Below are 22,778 nucleotides of genomic sequence, written 5' to 3' on the forward strand. Positions count from 1 at the left end.
CACTTTCAAGTGTTTGGGAAGTTAAATATTGTCATTTCCTGGAACTGAAAAAAAAAGACAGGAAATGTCAGCGGCAACAAAAGAGGAAATATTTTATGAGACTAAGCAGTCTCTGTTACTGGAACAAAATATGAAATGTGCTGACATCAATACTCATTGTGGCACATGATCACTTAGTTTATTGCAGTTCCTACTGAAGAGTATTACTAGATGTCATGGTCATATATTCAATTGTTATGTTGTCATATTTAATGCATTTAATGTTAAAATAAGATTACAGATCGGGTACAACAATTGTTTCTACTGCGACTCAATTGTTATAGAAATATGCATCAAAATAAATTTAAAAAAAACCTATGTAACTCAATAATACGCCACCATTCTCAAAATCACATTTCTCTTCACAGACATGTTTATGCAGTTGAATCTGGCATTTTTCCATGAAGTCATCTTTCCCATTCGAACCCTCGTCTTGGTCCCAGACCTCAAGATGTTGCTTTGTGCATCCTTGAAGTCAAACCACTTTAAATACTGTGGCCTGATTGTTGTCAATAACTGCACGTGTTTGTGTGTGTGTGTGTGTGTGCGTGTGTGTGTGTGTGTGTGTGTGTGTGTGTGTGTGTGTGTGTGAGTGACAGAGAGCAGGCAGAGGTGCCTGGATGATGTGTGACAGGCTGGTATCTGCCAAAGAAAAGGAGGGCGTGTGTGTGTGTGTTCTTATTTGAGCACCAAAGAAGTTTTCAGATCGCATGTTTATCACACTTCTCTGTACATGTAAAGTCTCTGGAGGTCACACACTCATCTATGGACTGACAGGAAGCCAGATTTAAATAAATATAACGTGAGCCTATCAGTTACTACATTTTCAGGTTTATTGTTCATTTTGGTATCAGTGAAAGAAACAACATGAAGAACACACATTATGCTTTGAATTATTAATAATTCAGAAACTCAGGAACAAAATATGAATGGGCAATGCAAAGATAAAAGAAAGCTAATTCAGTGTACTGTAATTTCTATAATGGTTAAATCACCTTTATTTATATTTGAGTGCTTTTTATTTTATTTCTGAAGTGACTTTTGAAACCATAAAAAGGAACAGTAGTAATCAGACTGTATACACACATAGATAGATAGATAGATAGATATCTATCTATCTATATATGTGTGTGTGCATATATATATATATATATATATATATATATATATATATACATATATATATATATATATATATATACATATATATATATATACACACACATATAGATAGATATCTATCTATATGTGTGTATATATATTTATATATATAAATTCTCACATGCTCATGATATTTCTCACAACACACGTGATTAAAATTCTTCTTTGAACGTAAGACTTCGGCACAATCCTCATTGTTATCACTATTATTGGGCTCCCTAACTTCACAGAATTCGTTATTTAACAGATCAGTAGTCCTATCCACCCAACAAATATACATATATATTGATTTCCAGACCAGTAAGAGTAATAATAATCAAATAAAAAATAGTAGGGAATAAATGTCATCAACTGAAAAACAAACAGATGCCTGCTGGACCTTATTTCTCACATGCCCATGACAGTCTTTTATCACAACGCACGTCATTAAATTTCCTTTTTGAACGTACGACTTCGGCACAATCCTCATTGGAATCATGATTATTGGGCTCCCCAACTTCCCAGAATTCGTTACTTAACAGATCAATAGTCCCATCCACCCACTTCCACTTGCTCTCTTGGTCCCTGTCAGACAGACCAATCCAGATTGTGTCATAAGTTTGGATGACAAAACCCAGCTCTTCTTTTGTGGTTATGACCACCAGGTCCGCTCCTCTTTCTTTACAGTCTTTTCTGCTGCTTTCCCAATTTTTAGTGTTTCCAGAAGGAGAGTAATAGTAGCACTTGCCTCCGAATGACTTCCATCCTTCGTGGCAAGGTTCATCTAGAGACAGCACAAATGTATTTTAGTAGATATGATCATGAAACTGTTACATTTTAAGGTTTAACACGTTTTGTGAGTTTTAGACAGCCTCTCCTCATACCCCAGAACATATTGGGCCTTCAGACCAAAGAGAAACTCTAATATTGTAGAAGATTTAACACTTTTGATAGAGAAAATAGTTGACTCAACACACCAGTGAATCTACGACACCGTTCAAGTTTTCATGTCTTGCATCAGTACATTTCTCACCTCTTCTGCTGAGATTCAACCTGTTGACCTCCTCTTGTAGCGTATCTCGACTCACAGCCACAGCGTTGTATCGGGTCTGCAGCAGCTCCATCTCTTCTGTCAGGTTGATGGACTTCAGCTTCAGTTGATCTCGCTCGTCTCTCAGAGTGTCTCTGTCTGCGGTCAGGCTGTAGATCACGTTTGCACACTTTGAGTCCTGATGACCGAGAGCCTTGGAATCTGCATTTCAAATCAGTGAAAAACCATGAAAATCATCACGTGGCCACTGCTACACCGAGGGAATCTCAATGAGTCAAAGTGTTGAAAGGAGTTTTTTTGATATGTACTTATGCTTATTGTTGAGTCACTATTGCACTTACTGTGTGCCACCACGACTAAGATCAGAATCAGCAGAAGAAACCCCAGACACACTGCGGCAGCTCCAATCCACCACACTAAATCACAACATTATCACAATGAGGGCATAAAAAATCTACCTGAATGGTTTAATTAGCACTTTGTCCTGATCCACATTTCATCATGCACATCATAACCTTGTTGTAAACTACCACAGTATATTAGCAGGAAAATATTAAGATACTCTTACCTGAAATGTGAGATCGCCATCCGTACTTTGGTCTACTGTCAGAAGCCATCAGATTCACACTATCTTCCCCAACCTCTCCTGACTTGCTGCTCAATGTCACTGACATCTCTTACATTTGTGGTCAGTGTTTGTCTCAGTTTGTATTCCGGCTCATTTTTTTGCTGACACTGCAAATACAGACGTGGGAAGGACATGTATATATTGTGAAACCCGCTTAGAGTCAGCAGAAAAAAGCGATGTTTTTTATATTAGTTGTGAAATGTGAAGCCTTTAATTACATAAATGTTAATAATTTGTTCAGATTACTATGCATATTCATTTACATGCATCATCTATACTTCATAAACAGGAAAAATGGTTACTATTTAAATACTATTCTTTTCTTCTATATCAGGGTAGGAGCAAATATTTATGATACAATCTACTATATATATATATATATATATATATATATATATATATATATATATATATATATATATATATATACATATATATGTGTGTATATATATATATGTATATATATATATATGTATATATATATATTGTTAAAACATATTGTTGGCAGAAGCCAGGCCTTTCTAAGAGTTTGTGAAGCACACGACCCTTTAGAACGTTCCATAAGGAAGAACACGTTGTTGTCAAGTCCAGTCAGAATAACAGGATGGAGCCATATCACAACATGCACACTTCCTCTGGTGAAGAGTTCTGGTGTTTTGAAACAGTCACTGTGACCTGGGGAGCGTCCAAGTTCTGGCCCAAACGGAGTATCGGCCACAGGGCAGCATAACATTGCACGTAGACACTATTGTCTGAGAACTGATTGGGGGACTTGGTCAATAACAAATGACGAGAACTAGGTAATATGAGGAGGAAGGTGGGACCTTTGCTTGCTCATGAAATCATGTATATTGCCAAATGGTTTGGGGTTCATAAGTTAGTCGGCATTGACTGCTGAGTAGCTCGCTGTCAGGAAATACCGGAGCCAACCCAATTTTGTTTGTAAACCTGTTGATGTTATGAATAAAGTTGACGTGGAGTAAAGAAAGCCTTCATTACGTCTCTGGTCTTAGTCTGTGCATCGTGGAATTGCTAAGTGCCATACTGAGAAGGGATTTTGTAGGATCCTGGTCAGATTCGAACAACAGGACTTGTAGCAGTAAGAGCGCTTGGCACTTTTCTGCCTGCAACAATATATATATATATATATATATATATATATATATATATATATTATAATGTATTGGTTCAAGGTCAATAATATTTAATGAGAGTGGCAGGAGTTACAATGACCTCCCATATTCAACCCATAGCAAACACTAATGGGACATATCCAGCAACATATCCTGCAATTTTGTCTATAATATGATGTTACACTGCAAACCATGTGTGTGTCCATCAAGGGGCCGAAAGCTGCACAACACACATACATTTGACACCCAAAGTTGGATTGATTTGGCACATCATCACTTAATTTACTGCAGTTCCTCATGAAGAGTATTACCAGATGTCATGGCAAATAGTTGTTATGTTGTCATATTTTAATGAATTTAATTTTAACATCAGATGACAGATAGTGTACAACAACTAACAGAAAAACTGCTTTATCTGTTTTCATTGTGTTTGACAAACATGCGTAACTCAATAATACTTCACCATTCTCAAAATCACATTTCTCTCAAGAACTTTGCCGACTGTCACCTATATCTTATTAAAGTAGGTACATTATATTTTAGAACAAAAGGGGCCCACATGAGACGAATCTTTTCACGTGTATTACTACTCTAATGTTCTCATTATTGTATTTCAAAGAAATTTCTCACACTTTTGCTGCTAGAAATTAATAATTTCCAATCAGACCATGTAAAACATTCAATGTCTGATTACTTTAACCTGCGCGTCATCACCTTTGATATTACCTGCAAACAAACTCACCCACTTATGTAAATAGATGGAGATGACCTATCTTAATACTATATGTGACAGGATGAGAGAAGATATCCGCACCATGTAGAAAGTTATTCAGAAACACTTTTGCTGTTTTTCCTGCCTGACAGCTTGACCTGTGTGTGTGTGTGTGTGTGTGTGTGTGCGTGTGCGTGTGTGAGTGACAGAGAGCTGGCAGAGGTGCCTGGATGAGATGTGTGACAGGCTGGTTTCTGCCAAAGAGAAGGAGGGCGTGTGTGTGTGTGTGTGTGTGTGTGTGTGTGTGTGTGTGTGTGTGTATGGCATAGGTCTGCATGCAAATGCTGGATTTGCTTTGCACATTGTGCACACTTTACTTGGGTGAAGTAAACGAGCCTCAAAGTTCAACTTCTTTTTTGCATGTTTTATTTGAATCATACACCTTCAGAGTAACTTTTCTTATTTCTAATTTGAATGAGGTTAACGAAAATATATTTTATTCTGAGAAATGACATTCGCGGTATGATTACTGTGAGAAACTATTAGCCTCTATATGAAAGTACTGCAGGTCTAAGCCTACAGCACGATCAGGAGCTAACGTAACTACAGTAAGAATGCATAAGCAATACTGGTTTGGTTGTTAAACATGTAAATATAAAAGCATTCACCGGCAGTGAATTGGCACACTTGAGTTTAATCCCTAAAAACAAACAAACGTACCATTATGCAACCTCAACGTTATGTATTGCTTGATACAACTCTATTTAAGCTAAAGCTTCCACAATCTGTTGATTATTTATTTTTTATATATATATCTAGAAATCCATGAAAACCTGTAGGTCAAAAACTTCCCAAGGAGATTAGCGACAATACCCAGAAAAAAGTTAAATTTAGAACATAAAAAGTTCTTAATATGTATCAATCAAACAATTAATCAAGAAAGCAATATGCATATTAATCGGCAATGAATATAAGGGTTGCAACCAAAATTAAAACTTTGAATTTAATGCTGTTTATACACAACATGTATACTTATATCTCTTTTGCATGCAAGTCTGAACATCTGGTTGACTCATGATGGAGTCGGGGCAGGTGTTCCTCCTCTTCCTCCTCCTCCTCCTCCTCTTCTCCTGCTCTTTGGGAACTCGCAGATGAAAAACATGGTGGCCTCACACTCCACATGACTCCACGTCCCGGTGCTGAGCAGCTCCACGCAGCTTGTGGAGTTTGTGGCGGGAGATACTTTAGCGTTGAGCTCCTCTTCTTGGCTCCAAGCTGCAAACCCCTGCAGAGGGCTGGAGTCTGCATACACATAACCGCTAGTTCCATTCTGTGGACAAAAACGAGAGATTTCCAGAGAGTTTAGCCTAAAATATGCACGACCTTTAAAAACAGTGGCAAAAGAGGACAAACCACCAACATTGTGAACTCCAACAACTGTCGCTTGTGTGTGTGTGACTTTGTGTGTGCGCGACTATGTGTGACAAAAAAACTAACGCAAGAAGTTTTTTTAGAATTTTGATACATTCAAGTGATATTTATGATATGGCACTATTTTTTATGTGCCTGATTTTTTTTTACAGAGTTGTAAAACCACTGGAAAGGGTGGGCCCCACAAGTGGGTAAAAAAAGTTCGGACCCCACAAAGTAGGTAAACGGGTATGTGTGTGTGTGTGTGTGTGTGTGTGTGTGTGTGTGTGTGTGTGTGTGTGTGTGTGTCTGCGTGTACATTATGCGGATCTGATGGGGAATGCTTACTGTGTCTTTGCTTTGAGCCAGCACTCCTATATAAACTCTTGTGAGTCCCGCCTGACTGACAGAGTCCGCCATCAGATGGTTGGTGTTGCTGGTTTTTGGCATGGCGAGGATGCCTCCTCTCAACTTGCAGTTCATTGAAGCCTCTCTGAACCTCTTAGGCTCCTTCACCAGCAGGTAGTACCTCTCTTCTGTTTCCTTCAGCCCCAATAGGACTGCACAGGACAGGGTGGAAAGTCTTTAGAAGGTTTAACTTACTGGATCGATATGGTAATCTACAACATATGTTAAAAACAACTCAATATAGCGTTCCTTTTGTATCTTTAGAGCCACATGGTGTGTTTACCGAGCTGGCTCACTGCCACGTCGTGTGTGCTGCGCTGTCGATATTACTCGACAACTCACCATTCTTCACAAACTTGACAGCGTTCCTCAGCTTGCCGACGTTGACGTCCAGCTGTCCAACCACCTTCCTGTATCTGCCACAGTCACATGTCGTGCCTGATAGTGGACGAAGGCCGGCACGCGTTTATTTGAGTGTGCACAGGATTTAATTAATAGCACATAACTTCCTGGTTTGTGACAAAAATGTATCGCTATAAATGAGTGTACCACTAATTACATTTACTCACCTGGTTTCCCTTTTAAACCAGTGGGCCCCTCCATACCGGTATCACCTTTGTTACCTGCGCAGCAATACAAACCACATGTGAGATTATTTTTTAAATTCTGTGATCCTGGAAATTCACCTTTCCTTGTTTTGAATCACTTTCCTACATAAATACATAACACAGCACTCTCGCTGATATTCTATCTACTAATACTTCAACAAACTGGCAGCTTCTTGTGTTGTGAAATCAGGATGCAGTTACAACAGATCACCACCAGATGGCTGCATCGTACATAAAACCTTTTACATATGGCTGCACACAGATATAGATTTTCTCAGGTCAAATTTTGAGTTATTGTGATTTAAATGTAGTTTCTCCAAATATATCTCAACATGACAACACAACTACCACTTTTAAATATAGAGATATGGGTAGATTGGAGCTTTATGTGTAAATAAATCAACAAAATACTCTCTTATGGTGCTTTACTGATTTACAAACATCACAATTGGCTGGTTTTATATGAGAACCAGGCAAAGTGGCTTTTGTCAACATTTTTGGATTCATATGTATTCTCCTGTTTCCAGTCCACTTCATGCTTTATCAAGACATCTCCATTACATATTGTTCAATTCATCCAAAACATTTCTGTTTCTGCAGTCAGATTGGTTGCTTTTCCACACTGCACATGGTTTTATAGCTTTAGGTAGTTGTTCTTTTGCCCAAGCAAAAATGTAAGCCCTGTAAACTCATTAATAGCTATTAAGAACACCCATTTTTAGCAATGCAAATTAAAATAGTTTTCTGTGCGTGAGCTTGCAACATGAAAGTCAGTAATAGAGTAGCCAAATTTCAGTTTGTGATTCTACTATAGACGATTTTGCCCTAAAAAATGTTTTTTTTCTGCTTCTCTCTAGGTGTTTTATGAGATACTGGCGGTCAGGATCAAGGGAAATCCAAACCTGTGACCTCACTCCTTTGCCCGAGATGGCTGATGCTCAGCCACTTTCCTGTAAGTGTATTAAACATAATGAATACTGAGAAAAGTGAATGCCGAAGAGGCAGGGGAACATGCTCATAAAAATAAAAGTAAAGATTGAAATTGTTTCAGCCACCCTGGGCCGAGCAGCCGGATGACCTCATACTGTAGGATTACATTTTCTTCTATCTTTGGATGTGATCTAAAACATAAAAGAAGTGGGAGACATTCCTCGTTGTGTGTATTAGTCTTGGGACTAATTAAGTTAGTGATTTGTGTGGAGTTGTCTGTTCTACTTATTTTGATGTTTTTAAGTCTGTGATTATGGAGCTGCAGTCGAGGCCGAGAGCGAGTTCGGGAAACTGTATTTCTTCTTTTAGGCAATTATAAAGACATTAAAATCCTTGTAGAAAGCTCACAGCTACAATTTAGCCATTTTCTAGCCCGCTGTTGACAAACTGCAGGCAGGTTGAAAAAGTGTCACATCAACAGAACGAGGATAAATTTATCCATGGGACGGTTTTAAACCTCTTTGATTTACTGTATACAATCTGTTTGACTTAATGGGACTCCATAAGGTCCATGCTTTTGGTAATAGTACAGTAGGGTGAACTATAAAGAAAGATAAAATGATAGAGAAGGAGAGACAAAATCATCAAAAGTGTGTCTCAGAAAATGCTCGTTTTTTGTACCTTTGTCCCCAAAAGGCCCCATCTTTCCTGTTTGGCCCACCTCTCCTTGAAGCCCCGTCTCTCCTGACGCTCCTGAGGAGGAAGAGGAAGAAAGACAGGAGATGAGAGGAGGAAGAATACATGGAGGTAATTCAGGGAACACGGCAAAGAAATCTCCATCAGTTTGAGATTATGACTTTCCAACACAGAGGGAACACCAACAGGGTAGCAGTCACAGTGCAAAAACATCTTCTCACGATCTCACGCTAAAATAAATTCTTTTAAAGCCCTTTTATTGTCAGGCAGACATTATATAATCCATGCTTGTCCACTTCTTCTCTTTGTTTTTTGGATTATTTTGTTGTTTTCAAGCCTAATCAATATAATTGCATGCTTCCAGAAATTGCAATCCCGGAGGCTTTTTTCCATCAATCTCTGCATAGTTTGGTTCCAACTGATGCTGCTATTTCTATTTCTATTGTGCCAGTAAATAAAAATTCAAGGGGGAAAAAACAAAAATGCAAATTTATTTTGGGCGCAGACTTAAGTCCTTTGTGTTGCGCTTGTGAAGTCTGTGAGAACGGCTGCTTCGTTGCAGGTTTAGTTAAGACTAAAATGTGATAAACAGAGTAAACGTAAGCATGTATTACGTATTGATGTTGTGTTGTTTCTCTTTGTTTCCCGTACAAAGTGTGTAATCAACACTGATCTGGTGCACAGAGTACAATTAGAGTTGATCAAGTTATTTGTAAGCAGCTGTAGAGATTATCTGGAATTATCTTTGATCTGATTGTTGACACGACAAAGACTGTGTAGCATGTCACTGCCACTCCGCCATCCTATTACTGAGGCCTCTTTAGTTTAGCGTGGAAGGCGAATAGCAGTGTGTGTGAGGGAGATTGTGCGTGTGTGTGTGTGTGTGTGTTCGTATGTATGTGTGTGTGTGGGAAAAGTACAGAGCAGACTGAAGCTTCCTGCCAGCACTTGAATGAGTATTTCCTCAGGAAACTATTCAACTGGAAATTGATGGAGATTGAAATCCTTAGTGACACATACGAGGGATTCGCTTCACACACACACACACACACACACACACACACACACACACACAGCCAGATATTCCCTACTATTTCCAACCTTTCTCGCGTGTATTTTACACAAGTGCTGGCAGAAGGTGTGAGCTCTCTGGGTTGTGTGAGGTCTGGTGGACGACGTGAAGCTCTGCTCTGTGGGAATCCTTTTCACTGTAATCTGTGTGCAATGTTTTGCATAATTTCTGAATGCCTGATAAGCACAATCTCAAAGTTAATATTTTGACAGTATGGACATGAGAACTGATTGTGAACCGTGATTAGAGGTGTTTTTTTTTTTAAACAACAACTATTGGTCCGCTGCTCTTGCTTCTGTGTCTATAAAAGTTGATAAATGTTGTTTTCGCGCGTGATTGTGCTCGCCAGTTAAACCGTCTATCCAAACGTCCAGATAACAGCGCTCCCTATCGCTGCAGTCGCTCTTTATAATGGCCAACCCCTCCAACCGGTTTAACGTCTGGATTCTCCAGCTGCTGGGGGATAAAGGAGGTGAAGGCCACGTTTTTTATTCTATTCAAAGAGCCGTAAGCTATTCCAAAAAAACAACCCTTTATGAACTAAATGTTTTCAAGGCTTAACACAACACAAAAATACAAATTCATTACACTTTGTTTACTCCAAAATAAGCAGAAATCAAAACTTGTATTTCTGCTTACAGCGGAAAGAGCGCTCTCATGAAGTAAATTAAGGCGTGAGCTCGATTTTCCATTTCTTGTACGGCGTAACGCTTCACTGATCGCTGTCGCAACAGTTTCTTCGCAAGCATGAAGCTCCTCACACAACGCCGCGCAACGATGCTAAACTTTAGCAGCAGCTTCACAGGAAGAGATGCGAAATTCAACAAACGCTGAAAAGGAGCACCAACAGTTTGTGGACTCGGGGCAACAAATCGTTTTTGTTGCCCGCCGGAGCGCTCAGTCATGTATTCCCTTTAAGAAACATTCCAGAATTAATCAACTGCTTCCTGTAAAACGGCCTAACTGAAGACGGGGAACACATGCGTCATCTGTTGAGCTGCTGGCATGCTGCAGTTACAAAGTCATGACAGGAACCTGCCTTCATCCTACAGTAAGCATACACACACACACACACACACACACACACACACACACACACACACACACACACAGAAACCATAATGAGCGGGTTTGCTATACTGTTGTTTAGTCCAAGAGGGTTCACATATATAGACTTTCTTTCTCTTTACAGCTTTTTGGAAGAAAAAGACTTGGCATGCGTCTTTCTGTTGTTGTAGAGCGTTTGCGTGTATGTGCGTGTGCGTGATGACCTTTGTGTGAAGTTATTGAATAAAACAAACATCTGCAGAGAGCAAGACGGCAGCCAGGAGCCAGTGCTTTTATGCAGTGTGTGTGTGTGTGTGTGCTTGTGTATATACAATTATATGTATTGTGTGTTTGGACGGGTTCGTCTGTCGTCCTGTGTCCACACGCGTGTGTGCTTTGTGTGCTTTGTGTGCACGTAGTTCATTGTACGTATGCCTCAGTTTGTGCATGTATGTGCGTGTGTGTGTGTGTGTGTGTGTGTGTGTGTGTGTGTGTGTGCTTGGCTCATACCAGCCCAGTTGGAACACACATGGCAAAGCGGGACGCCACTGCTTTCCTCAGCAGCAATTAACACGTCTGCGTCCTGCACAGACACACTGCTGCAGGTCTGTCTGTCTGTCTGTGTGTCTGTCTGTGCGTCTGTCTGTCTGTCTGTCTGTCTGTCTGTCTGTCTGTCTGTCTGTCTGTCTGTCTGGGAGAAGGAAAAAGCAGAAGCTGCTGCCAGGGCAAAGTCACACAGGCTGTCTGGAAGCTCACAGCGCAGAAAGTAAGACGACGTGAGTGTTTGTTCAGGTTACAGCGGCAAATGTAAATTATATTTTTGAGTTACAGACGGGTGAAGTCAGACTTTATGCTTCTGTGCAAACCCCGAGAGAGAAGTGAGGCCCGAGCATCCATTACTTTGGCCGCTTTTATCCCCCTTGCAGTAGCTCTTGTTGCGCATGTTGCATGCTCAGTAGACTTTACTGTATCGTATCGTATTATTGCGTCATTTTGACATATCACACGAGGAAAAGTGCACTTAATGTCCACTGCCATGACTTACTGGGACAGTTGAGTAAAACAAAGCTGTCGTTAATCTCATGAGTCACACCTGTGCTGCTCCTTTCATGAAATGCAGAAACATCTGCTGGGTAAAAAAAAAAGGCCTATTTGAATAAAAAAGTACACTCAGCAAACCTGTCTGACCTGATTATTTCACCACATTTGAATACAAATGATCTTTTTTTCTATATTTTTCCTTGAAAAAAAAAAGGGGAATTATCTGGATAATAGTGCAGCAACTGTTACACACTCATCTACAACATTGAACCCATGTTTTTTTTATTATGTTTCCTGTTTCTACTGCTTTTTATTTTCTATAGTGTGATTCTTCTGTGACTCACACTGTCACCCACTCGCCATTACAACAGACCAGGAGTCACTGTGATTATCTTAATATTCTCATGACATCATCTTCAACCGCGATCTGATAACAAACCAAACGTTTTTTTTATTTTATTTGGACTATGTGCTGCCGGCCTACGAGGGGAACTCCAACCATTTGACAGCTCAAAGTCTGCTTTATCTTGGGGACTATTTGACCTGAAACCAGCATGAAGACTGTTTTGGTGATGTAACTTCCGTTGGCATCAGTTGGAGGTTAAAGACGACGAGTTAGAAAAGTTACCTGTAGATCCCGGCGGTCCATTCTTTCCCAGTTTCCCCTGATCTCCTTCCTCTCCAATCTCACCTTGGTCTCCTGGATTAAAAAAAAGGGGGGGGGGGGGAAAGACTGTGAAGGGGATGAACGTGCAGACCGCTTACGTTTCCTTCACAGCGCTGTGAACCCTCCTGAGGCCGCGTAGCAGCTAGCTCGCTTTCCCGCTAGTGGCCGGGATTCAAACCTGCATTATCTGCTGGCGTGCACGGAATATCGAAGTCATCGCAGGATGAAAACACATCATCGACGCTGCAACCGAGTTATGACAGCAGAGCGCACGGTGAACGAGTGTGTGTGTGTGTGTGTGTGTTTAAAGATTGAGCGCCGGCCCAGTTGTGGCTTTTAAGGTGCGCTGCTACTGTGAGGGTTTAATTTAAAACAACTTTGGGGATGTTTCGAAAAGTGTTTGGCTCATCATATTCCATTATAATCTACGTTCATCCAAGTCAGTATCATATTCGAAAGCACTAACTCTTCTTAAGTATTAGTGACACCACACGGTGCTCAGAGTGAAGCACAATCGAGTGTGAGAGCTGCTCACACAGCTCCTGGCAGGACGTCCTGAGAGGTTTCAGTGTGTCTGAGAGCTGTAATTCTGCCCGGTGGTTGACGCCAGCAGTGCTTCATATCTTGTAAATGCTGGGCTTTGAAATGAAAGGATGGGAACAAACTCCCTCTGTTAGACCGGAGCAGTACTTCGGAAATATATTATTCACTTCTGCAGGCTGTGCGAATATTTTCAAGTCGCTGAAATCGCTGCAATTTCAAATGTTGCTGCATTCGATTGTTTCCTTTTGAGGACTACTGAAGCGAAAATATGTGGAGTAACACTACTAACATGCCTTAAAATGAAGGTTTCATGTCACATGGAGATGTGTGAGTAAAAGATACATCAAAGTGTGTAACTTTTCTCAAAGAAACCGACATGTTTCCAAAAAAAAAAAGACAAATGTCGGTAAATCTATTTAGGAATGCTGAAGTCAAAGTTCCAGTAAATGCAATAAAAGTATGATTGTTGGAAAAAGTGAAAATAAATAAGAACAATTGTACGGACAATGATGACGCCCACTCTTTACACGCAGACGTGAGGACACACACGCCCAGAGACGGACTCTGCGGTCAGCGGTGTATCTGCGATGAGTCTTGTGCAAATAATCAGCTGCGTTTAGTGGCAGCTGTCTAAATACTCCGTCACAATGGGACTTTCTCACTGACGACAAAACGTACACTCCCACGGCGTGCACGACGCTCCTGTTTCCTCTTCGCTTCGGCCATGCTGCTCACTCGACTTTATACAATATTTGTCGACGCAAGTACATTTGTTCTCTCTTCAAGAACTGTAAAATTCAGATTAAAGTTCCTTTTTTGTGCTTCTACACTCTCAGTTTCTGCACGTGGACTGCTGGACAAGAATCCCAAAGCACATTTTTCAGTAATGTGAATGGAGCTGAAACGCTGGTGCTTTAAAAAGTGTGTGTTTTATGAGGTCTGTCTGTCTGCATCAGCGGGGGAACGAGCTACTGGATGTCGTAAAGACGGGGAGGCTTTCCCTCCACAAGACTGTGGGGTGGCAGACGGCTCGCTAGTAAACTGCAGGACATTACATGCCTGCTCCCTTTATCATCCGCTCTGTGAAGCATGAAGAACATGAGGGGTGTTTCCTCACAACGTCCCACTGGATGCATATACAGACATTTACATTGTCAAGACGTTTGGTTAACACTTCTATACCATTCTTCACTTTCATGCAACATATTCCTCTTTCATCACACACACTTGTGCAGGTTAATAAGATTTTTTGACACACACACACACAGGCAAAGTCTCACACATTCAGGGACACACACACGTCTTACCTTTCGCTCCAGGTAGTAAAGTGTTGGTGCAGATTTCTGCAGAGGCAGAGATGCAGTTGAACGCGGCTGCGAACACACAGAGCAGCAACAGCGGCGTCATCTCTACCGATCATCACACACCACCGAGGAAGAGGAAGAAGAAGAAGAAGAAGAAGAAGAAGAAGAAGAAGAAGAAGAAGAAGAAGAAGAAGAAGAAGACACCGGCTTTCAGATTTGCAGCAGAATCTCATGTTGACTGCTTTTTAACTTTAGGAGCAGAGGGGATGAAACTCTAATGAGCACACACACTGCGCAGGCGTGCACACACACACACACACACACACACACACGCACACACTTGTTTATAGAGTCTTATCAGTCACTTGTCATAATGTCAAACAACACTAAACAGAGAACTGCATTCCTGCTCGTCTTCCCCGATGGAATTTAAAACTGTGTAATTAGAGAAGTTTTTAACATCATTTACATATTGGGAGATAAATGGGAGGATGACAGTGGGGAACAATTACAATGTGATGTATTTATTGTTGTTCATCATGTCGAATTGTTTCCAAGTAAAACAAAACTTTGGATTTTTAGGAATAATGTTACTGAAGACAGAGGAAACTACTTCTCTGTATTTGTTATCTGGTGCACTCCGTACATCGCTCACCATTTCATTTGGTTATGCTAAGATATAGTATAGTATAGTACTATATAAATCTCAGTGTTCTACTAACTATAGAGACACAAACACATCAAGATAGTCAATGAATTAAAGATGCTAAACGTCAGCTTTGCAGACAACTCAGATATTTGACGGCCCCAAAGTTAAAGTCCAGTAGTTTTTCACTGTGAGACTTAAAAGTTGATGAAGAAAAGGAAAAATGCAAATCAACACAGTGAAAATAAGTAAATAGTGACACAAATAGGTTGTAAAAGTGCAAGCTGTTGCAATACGGTCGGGATTACAATGAATTGACTGAGACGTGTTGGATATTTGTGAATGAATCAACAAAGAAATGACATGAATATTTGGGTCAAATGAAGAGTGCACAGTGTGTAGTATTATATGGGGATGTTTCCTTATCGATGACAGAGTATATCACCTCTGGGCCTCCACATTTCTGCTCTCTCCTCTTCTTTTGCTTCTTCCTCCCACCCTTCAGACCACAAACCATTTAGTGGGAGAGGTTTACGCTCACACACACAGAAACAAACACACAGATGTACATTACGTAAATGCACACATGACCACAAACACATGGGACACCAAAAGTGTCCATGCACAAAAACAAAAATGCACACACACACACAGATTCTTGCATAATTGCATCCTCTGGTTTGTCATTATGTGATGAAAACATACAGGGATTAAAGGGTTCGGAGGCCTCAGAGGGACCGAGAGAAAGGAAAGGAAAGGGCTGGTGGCAGAAGAGGAGAAAAGAGGCAGAAAGAATGAGACATAACAGGAGAAGAAGACACAGAAAGACAAGAGACAGCAAAGAACAAAGAAGGATAGCGAGGGAGGAAAGAAGTGTGGTCGGAGCCACATGTCTTGGCACAAAGAGGCATTTCCTTATTCTCGAGGTATGCTTCCATCAGCGTGATCTCTTCTTTGAGGAACAGGGAGGAGCCGACGCTCTTCAGACTAATAATTGAAGAAACGGGGAGTTTCATCTTCATTAGACGTGTCCCCCCGGGGGATTGAGTTGGCGCTCGTTGGCGCTTTGAATGGCAGCCATTTTGAGGAGTTAAATGGTTTGTTGCTTTTATTGCGGTTGGCGTCTCACACTGTTTTTTTGTGTTAACAAAAAACTTTCAAATACACCCAGTGTTGGCTGGGAAATGCCGACGCGTTGTTTAGCTCACACACTGTTGCAGTCGCAGTGCTGCAAAGACATTTAGACCATGGGCACGGTCATTAATCAGGGATTGCTGCTGATTGCAATGCTTGTTTCTTTTGGGTTAACTATAAAAACACACACACATACACAGAGTTGAACATATTTCGGGCCCCACACACTCGATATCAACGAGTCTGACGGAGGTTTCTTTTGGCTTCCACCGTCGTTTGCTCCGAGCTTTCGAAGTCTGCTGAGGAATTTGTTGATGTTGGGAGTTGTGTATTTTGGGACGAGAGCTCGTTTAGGGCTCAGACTTTTTGGTGTCGCTGACAATAGCTGGAGTGTGTGTGTTCAGTGAGGGTTCAATAGAAACAACCAAAGCCAGCAGCGTGCACATTTGTGAGGCCATCTTTGTGAAAAACTAAAGTCATACGCGACGGCTAACGGGGTCGTTAGCCATTAAAGCTAACTAGTCAACGTTCACTGTTTGGCTGACCCTTAATGACATAGAAAAGGCCTCCGAGACAGCGCGCTGTGGGCTCCATCTCAGCCTGTTCACTATGGATAGCTGCACGCTGCGGCCGAAAGCTACGCTGGTGAAGTGATGAGAGTGAAGATAGTAATGCTAAATAACAACAAAAAATTAAGATGATAAAACTTCATGTAGACTTCAAGAAAATTGCAAAGTTGAGTGATTAGACATCTGTGAGTTCATCACGACGAGTCGGGTGATCCATTGATTATATGAAAATGAAATATTTCTATTATAAAAGAAGGTTTAAGGACGTGGGAATTACGTTAGAAATACTGGAAGGTCAGATTATGATAGGTTGATGATTAATATTTAAGTTTAAGTATTGATTAAGTATTATATAATGCTTCATAGTGTGCAGTTATTATAAAGTGTTACCGTTTATTTGAGTAATATTTGGTCATGTTAGAGGCAGCTGTGGCCTAAAGAAGTCTCTCTGTGGTCCTCAGTAACACGTTATAATAACTGCATGATATGAAGCATTTGATAATTTACCAATAGTGAATCCATCGTTCATGAAGTGTGAAACAATTCTTTATAAACGATGAAGTATATATTCATACATAACCAATGCTTCATACTAATGTTGACTTAAATCTCATTTAAAGTTCCTGCTTACGAATGCTTTCACTGAGACTCCACATTGAACATTGTTTTACCTCCATTTTAAATATATTTTAACTACACACTCCACCAACCACCAACATGAGTAAAGAACCAATAAATAATGAGATCATCAATCAAGTTCCATCAGATGTTCATCACCCTTTGAATTCGTGGGGATTTTCTCTGGAACAAAAGTGCAGCATTCCTACTCCGTGTGCAATCCCCCCCCAACACACACACACACACACACACACGCACACACACACACAGGAACAGCCCTGCTATCCTGAAGGCTAATTGTTTACATGTGGTTTGGATCTGGTTCTCTAATTAAGAACGTGATTCACACTCCTGGATGGAGGCTTGACTCCATCGTGGTGACCGCACCACAGAACAGCTCTGTTTCCTCCGCCGCCTCCAGTACCATTCGTGGCACACACTGGACACATGTGTGTGTGTGTGTGTGTGTGTCAGTGACAAATCCGTCAACGGCAACTTCAGCATATAAAAGAGTTTATCTAACCTCTGCTGTGAACCACATTAGGGAATCTGAGCACAGACCAAACCTTTTCTCAGGAAAGCAGCGAGGCGACGCACACGGACGTCACGCTGTGATGTGTCTTTCTGTGTTTTTATGCTTTCCCTTTTCTGAGGAAGTGAGTCAGATTATTATTCATTTTTTTGTACCATGACTGGATACTGCTCATCAGGAACGAATTAACGTCGTGTACATCTGCATCTTCTGTGCGCTTTGACGACTTCCCGAGCACAGTCGACCTCAAACGGGAAGTTTAATTGATCTGAAACAATTAAAAGGCACTAAAACAGTGACAAGTATATTGACAGCAAAATGCTAGGAGAGTACTGAAATTTAATGGAGGTTAACTATCGTCATAATTCAAATTAATGCTTATTCCACGGAGGTTTTTCTTGACTGTAATTAGTTTCCAAACAGGAAGCAAGATGCATAAAGATGCTGTTTACTCTATCATGCTTCGTAGCAGCTTGAAGGTCATCCAGACTCCAAGCGAGTTTGGATTGAATGGAAAAAAGCAACAAAGCTAATGTTAAATTTGAAATATTGTTTATTTCAAAATGGCAGAAGAGGATAGAGTCATCTGTTTCATAAACGGAGTGATGTAAGACGCAGTTTTCTACACATTAGGATTCCTACTGTGACACTTTTTAAAGCACAAGTTGAGATGCTTTTACTTCCAAGTTTCTGAGGGAAATTTGATGTCAAACAGATACAACAAACAAAACAGTCCAAGTCGGATCGGCGGTTCGATCCCCGGCTCCGCTCGTCCATGTCGATGTGTCTTTGAGCGAGAAACTTAACCCTAAAATCCTCCCGTAGCTGCGCCTACGGTGTATAAATGGTTGATGATACTGATGTGGCTCGTTGCTCGGTGGCTCCTCCCATCAGTGTGTGAATGGGTGAATGATGTCATGTCGTGTTAAAGCACTTTGAGTGGTTAGAAGACTAGAAAAGTGCTATACAAGTACTTTTTAACTAAATATATTGATTCAAAGTCTAGGACCTGAACTCAGAATAGCACATTCACTTCTCAAAAGTCTTCAATTTGTCTTCTGAAACTTTCCTCCCACATGCTGATTCACCCTTTTTACTCATTTTGATTGCTTTATACATATTTCAAGTTGCCACCACTAGCAATGCAACATCAAGTCCAGGCCAATGCCTCAACCATATCCCACATTCTGTCATCTATGTTCTTCATTGCACTGCGTAGTTTAAAATCCTTCTTAACCCCGGCTCTCCTCTCATGGCTGATGACGTATTAGAAAGATGGAGCCCGTCCCAGAACCCACTGGGCAGGAGGCAGAGTTCAGAGGTTGGCACAGCTCGGTGATTGCTCTATTACGCAGCCAGAAGAAAAGATAAAGGACTCCTCTGACATCCTGGCAGCGTAACGCAGCTGCTAATGCTCTTTAAACTGGAAGCATGTGTCCTGAGGAACGACTTGCGTCAAGCACGAACATCTAAACGTTCCTCAGAGAGCCACCAGGGCCGAGCAATGAGATGAGTTCACCCCTTAAAAAGTAACCTTGAAGTTGATCACGTGAGCATGAGCTTGTGATGCATCACGTCACATGTTCGGATCAAAAGTAAATCTGGGAAGAATGTTGCAGAGAAGATCTTCGCACCACCCACAATGCAACTGTGTGTAGAAAGAGAGTGTGCCGATGTTATACATGCTTACAATTGCACGACGGTACCACGTTGTCAGCCATGTTTCCTGTTGTATGAACTTAATGAGACCCTGTTGGTACATCAAGGCGGAGCAAAAGGAGACACATGTTTGAACCATATATGATGGAGATGTAGCAAGATGCTACATGCTGAAAGAGTCCCCTTGTAAGTGTAATACATGTACATGCACATTATCAGAACCAGCTATGCACATTACATGAAGTGAACTGTTAGAAAAGGGACTGCTGGCCTCCACCTACGAGATGTCAGAGAGAAATGAATAAAAACCGACTACAAAGAGACCAAAACAGCTACAAACAGATGCTAAACAGACAATACAAGTGTCAAAACAATCACAAAATGACTACAAATGAACACAAAACTACAAAGAAACATAAAAGCAACAATATAAATTTGAAAATGACAAATAAACCTTTGGTTTTTGTCTCATCTCGCTGCAGGTGACCTGCAGATGGACGCTCTTATCTGGCCTCGTTTAAATGAGTAGAAGAACAAAGAAAGTGGCAGAAAAAGCTGCGTAAATCATGCTTTCATCACCAGTTAGACTCACAAATCTTCAAGGATTTGATTATTGAGGTTGTGCAGGCAGTTTGAGGAAAAGCAAACACATCGAGGTTTTGGTTCAGTTTAGATAAGCAGGTAACAACTTTGTGTGACCGCGGACGGATTTCACTTTGACAATATATATGGACACAGGGGTTCGGTCCAAGCTCTCATATCACACACACACACACACACACACACACAGCATCACTACAGACGAGCCCGGCGCTCTGAAACTTTGATTAATGCTATCTTGAAAAGCAAGTATGTGGAACCTGCATGAAAGCTGAGAGACGCATTGTTCCTCCCCATGAAAAGATCGTGTTTCCTCAACAAAAATCTGCAGATTTGTTTGACATAGAAACACCGTGATGGAAAGTAATGGTGTTGTGGTCGGGGGTGATGGATGGGTGTTTACATCTGCCTTCAAATCTGCTGACTTTGGGTCCATATCCAGCCCTTCCAGGAAGAATTTCACTGAGAGAAGTTTTCATTTTGAGGAAAAGTTGGTCTTCTTTAACCGTGATCCACGGCTTTGCCAAACTTAAAATAAACGCTAATGTTGCTAAAGCTCAAACTTATATGTCATTGCTTTAACCTTACGCTAACCTCCTGCTATTAGACTTTATAATACATCCTCTCTGGCGCTCACACCACTAACGTCTAGTTAGTCACTGAACATACTTACATACACTTACACACTGCACATACTTTGCCTTTCCCAAAGTAATACGCTCTACTTCTGTTGTATATGTTGAGTATTTTACATTCCTGTTGTTTTTTGTGTGTCTTCTGTGTACATTGCTGCTAATGTGACAAACTATTTTCCCCTTGAGGACAAATAAAGTATCAATCCATCTATCTATCTATCTATCTATCTATCTATCTATCTATCTATCTATCTATCTATCTATCTATCTATCTATCTATCTATCTATGTATCTATCCATCTATCTATCTAACCATCTATCTATCTATCCATAATGTTAACCCGACAGGGAGAATAAAAGCCATTCCCTTACCTCACTATATATGTCGTCAACACTTTATGCTGAATATAGATTATTAGATTATTTTCCCATTTTTTAAGAAGTGTCCTTCTTTTCCTCCAACAAGCGGCCTCCGGCTGTCATCTGTGGCACTTAAACTGAAGGAAAATGATCACCAGCAGCAGTACTAAACTTATATACCTTCAATGTCTCCAGAAAAAAAGGTACAATTACTTTAAAAGGCCTCAACTGTCCAGAGAAGAAACGTCTCCACACAGAGGAGATCAGGACGAGTGCAAAGCAGCGTCTTCATCTCTCTTTGCACGCGCTACCAAACCCTGTACCAGAGGTACGAGTGCAGTAGTTTCACCACTTCTAACACGTTGCCTGGAGGCGTTTGACCCCTCTGACCCTTCATACAGTCAAACAGGAAGCGTTGAATAGGCGCCTCTGTATCTGTTAGCGCGAATGTGTGAGCGTCTTGTTAAAATCACGCAGCGCGCTGCAGGGATTCGCTGTCGTTTGCATCGTTTTGAGCCCGAGCTTCCTGGAGAAAGTCCCGGGGGGAAGTTTGATCAGCTTCCCTGAACCCTAAAAATAAACACCGTCCATTTTTAGAAGTCTGTGGGCACACACACACACACACACACACACACACACACACACACACACACGCACACACACTGATGAGATAGATTCATCACATGTATGTAGGCAGGCAGACATGCAGGTAGACGCTCACTCACCGTCTAGAAGTGAGAGAATATTTACTGAATGATGGACTTAATCACCGTCATTATCACATTTAAACGAGGAGACCTGCCACTGATTTCACTGACTTTGTTTAGCTAATTTAAAACAGCCTTCTGGTAGATGTGTTAAAGATGACTGTGTGTTTTTAAAACGGGATTCTGTTGAGAAAAGTCAGCTCCTCTACTTTTAAAGTCTACTCCATCATCGTTTTGAGGGAAATTCATTTTGAATGCAGAGTGAAGACGCTGCCAAGTTAACTTATTATTAAGTTAAGACCCTATTCCAGTAACAAATCAACTTTTTCCTCCTCCTTGACAACAAACAGTGTGGCAATGCTGTGTAATACCACCAACACACACACACACACAGACACACACAGACACCGCTACATTTATCCTCGTAAGATAATGTAGAAATCTTTTAATCAAATTCTGATCTGGTAAAGCAGCCGTTCAGGATTTAAGGCACTATTTGGAGCGACCGGTTTGCGCAAGCGGCTTTATCTCACTCTCGATGACACGCTAGAGCCGTAAGCCGCAAATTGTCGTGTGCAAGTAGAGCCGGCGATATTAAAATAATGTGAGTCAGACGGGTGTTGTAGTCCTCGCCGCGTTCTCACGACTCCACCTTACAGCTTTGGATGTCATGCTGTGTGTGTGTGTGTGTGTGTGTGTGTGTGTGTTTTCATCGTGTACCTCAGCCAGACCTGTGGTCGCACTTAAATATTAAAAAAATCCTTCCTGTTCTCCATGATTGACTTAAGCTTACATTCCTCCTGTGTGTGTGTGTGTGTGTGTGTGTGTGTGTGTGTGTGTGTGTGTGTGTGTCTGAACTACACCTACAAGTTTGGAAATAACCTCTGCA

The 22,778-nt window shown here is 41.0% G+C and overlaps 2 protein-coding genes across 2 annotated transcripts; both read right to left on the reverse strand.

Annotated features, from left to right (window-relative positions):
- Positions 1-1,351: 1,351 nt before the first annotated feature.
- Positions 1,352-2,904, reverse strand: LOC137781041 (hepatic lectin-like). Its single transcript, XM_068569547.1, has 4 exons — positions 2,799-2,904; positions 2,572-2,646; positions 2,213-2,431; positions 1,352-1,963 (listed from the first exon to the last, which is right to left on the reverse strand). Exons 1-4 carry the CDS (start codon positions 2,902-2,904, stop codon positions 1,581-1,583), a joined length of 783 nt encoding a protein of 260 aa, XP_068425648.1. The 3' UTR covers positions 1,352-1,580.
- A 2,871-nt stretch (positions 2,905-5,775) lies between these two features.
- On the reverse strand, positions 5,776-14,532 carry colec10 (collectin sub-family member 10 (C-type lectin)). Its single transcript, XM_068569678.1, has 7 exons — positions 14,433-14,532; positions 12,544-12,615; positions 8,741-8,812; positions 7,091-7,144; positions 6,864-6,959; positions 6,462-6,673; positions 5,776-6,033 (listed from the first exon to the last, which is right to left on the reverse strand). The coding sequence occupies exons 1-7, from the start codon at positions 14,530-14,532 to the stop codon at positions 5,776-5,778; spliced, it is 864 nt and encodes a 287-aa protein (XP_068425779.1).
- Positions 14,533-22,778: the final 8,246 nt, after the last annotated feature.

This window comes from Clinocottus analis, unplaced genomic scaffold (genome assembly GCF_023055335.1).
Source record: "Clinocottus analis isolate CAN_PGR_092001 unplaced genomic scaffold, fCliAna1.0.p SCAF_9, whole genome shotgun sequence".
In the NCBI taxonomy this organism is placed as follows: Eukaryota; Metazoa; Chordata; class Actinopteri; order Perciformes; family Cottidae; genus Clinocottus; species Clinocottus analis.

Bases quoted from the DNA above. Each gene is read 5' to 3' on its own strand.
- colec10 (XM_068569678.1), bottom strand. From the start codon at position 14,532: ATGACGCCGCTGTTGCTGCTCTGTGTGTTCGCAGCCGCGTTCAACTGC. The intron at 12,616-14,432 runs GTAAGACGTGTG...TTTTTAATCCAG, and splicing joins TTTACTACCTGGAGCGAAAG to GAGACCAAGGTGAGATTGGA. The intron at 8,813-12,543 runs GTAACTTTTCTA...CTTCCTCCTCAG, and splicing joins TGGACCGCCGGGATCTACAG to GAGCGTCAGGAGAGACGGGG.
- LOC137781041 (XM_068569547.1), bottom strand. From the start codon at position 2,904: ATGTCAGTGACATTGAGCAGCAAGTCAGGAGAGGTTGGGGAAGATAGT. The intron at 2,432-2,571 runs GTAAGTGCAATA...TTTGAAATGCAG, and splicing joins CTTAGTCGTGGTGGCACACA to ATTCCAAGGCTCTCGGTCAT. The intron at 1,964-2,212 runs GTGAGAAATGTA...TGCTGTCTCTAG, and splicing joins GTTGAATCTCAGCAGAAGAG to ATGAACCTTGCCACGAAGGA.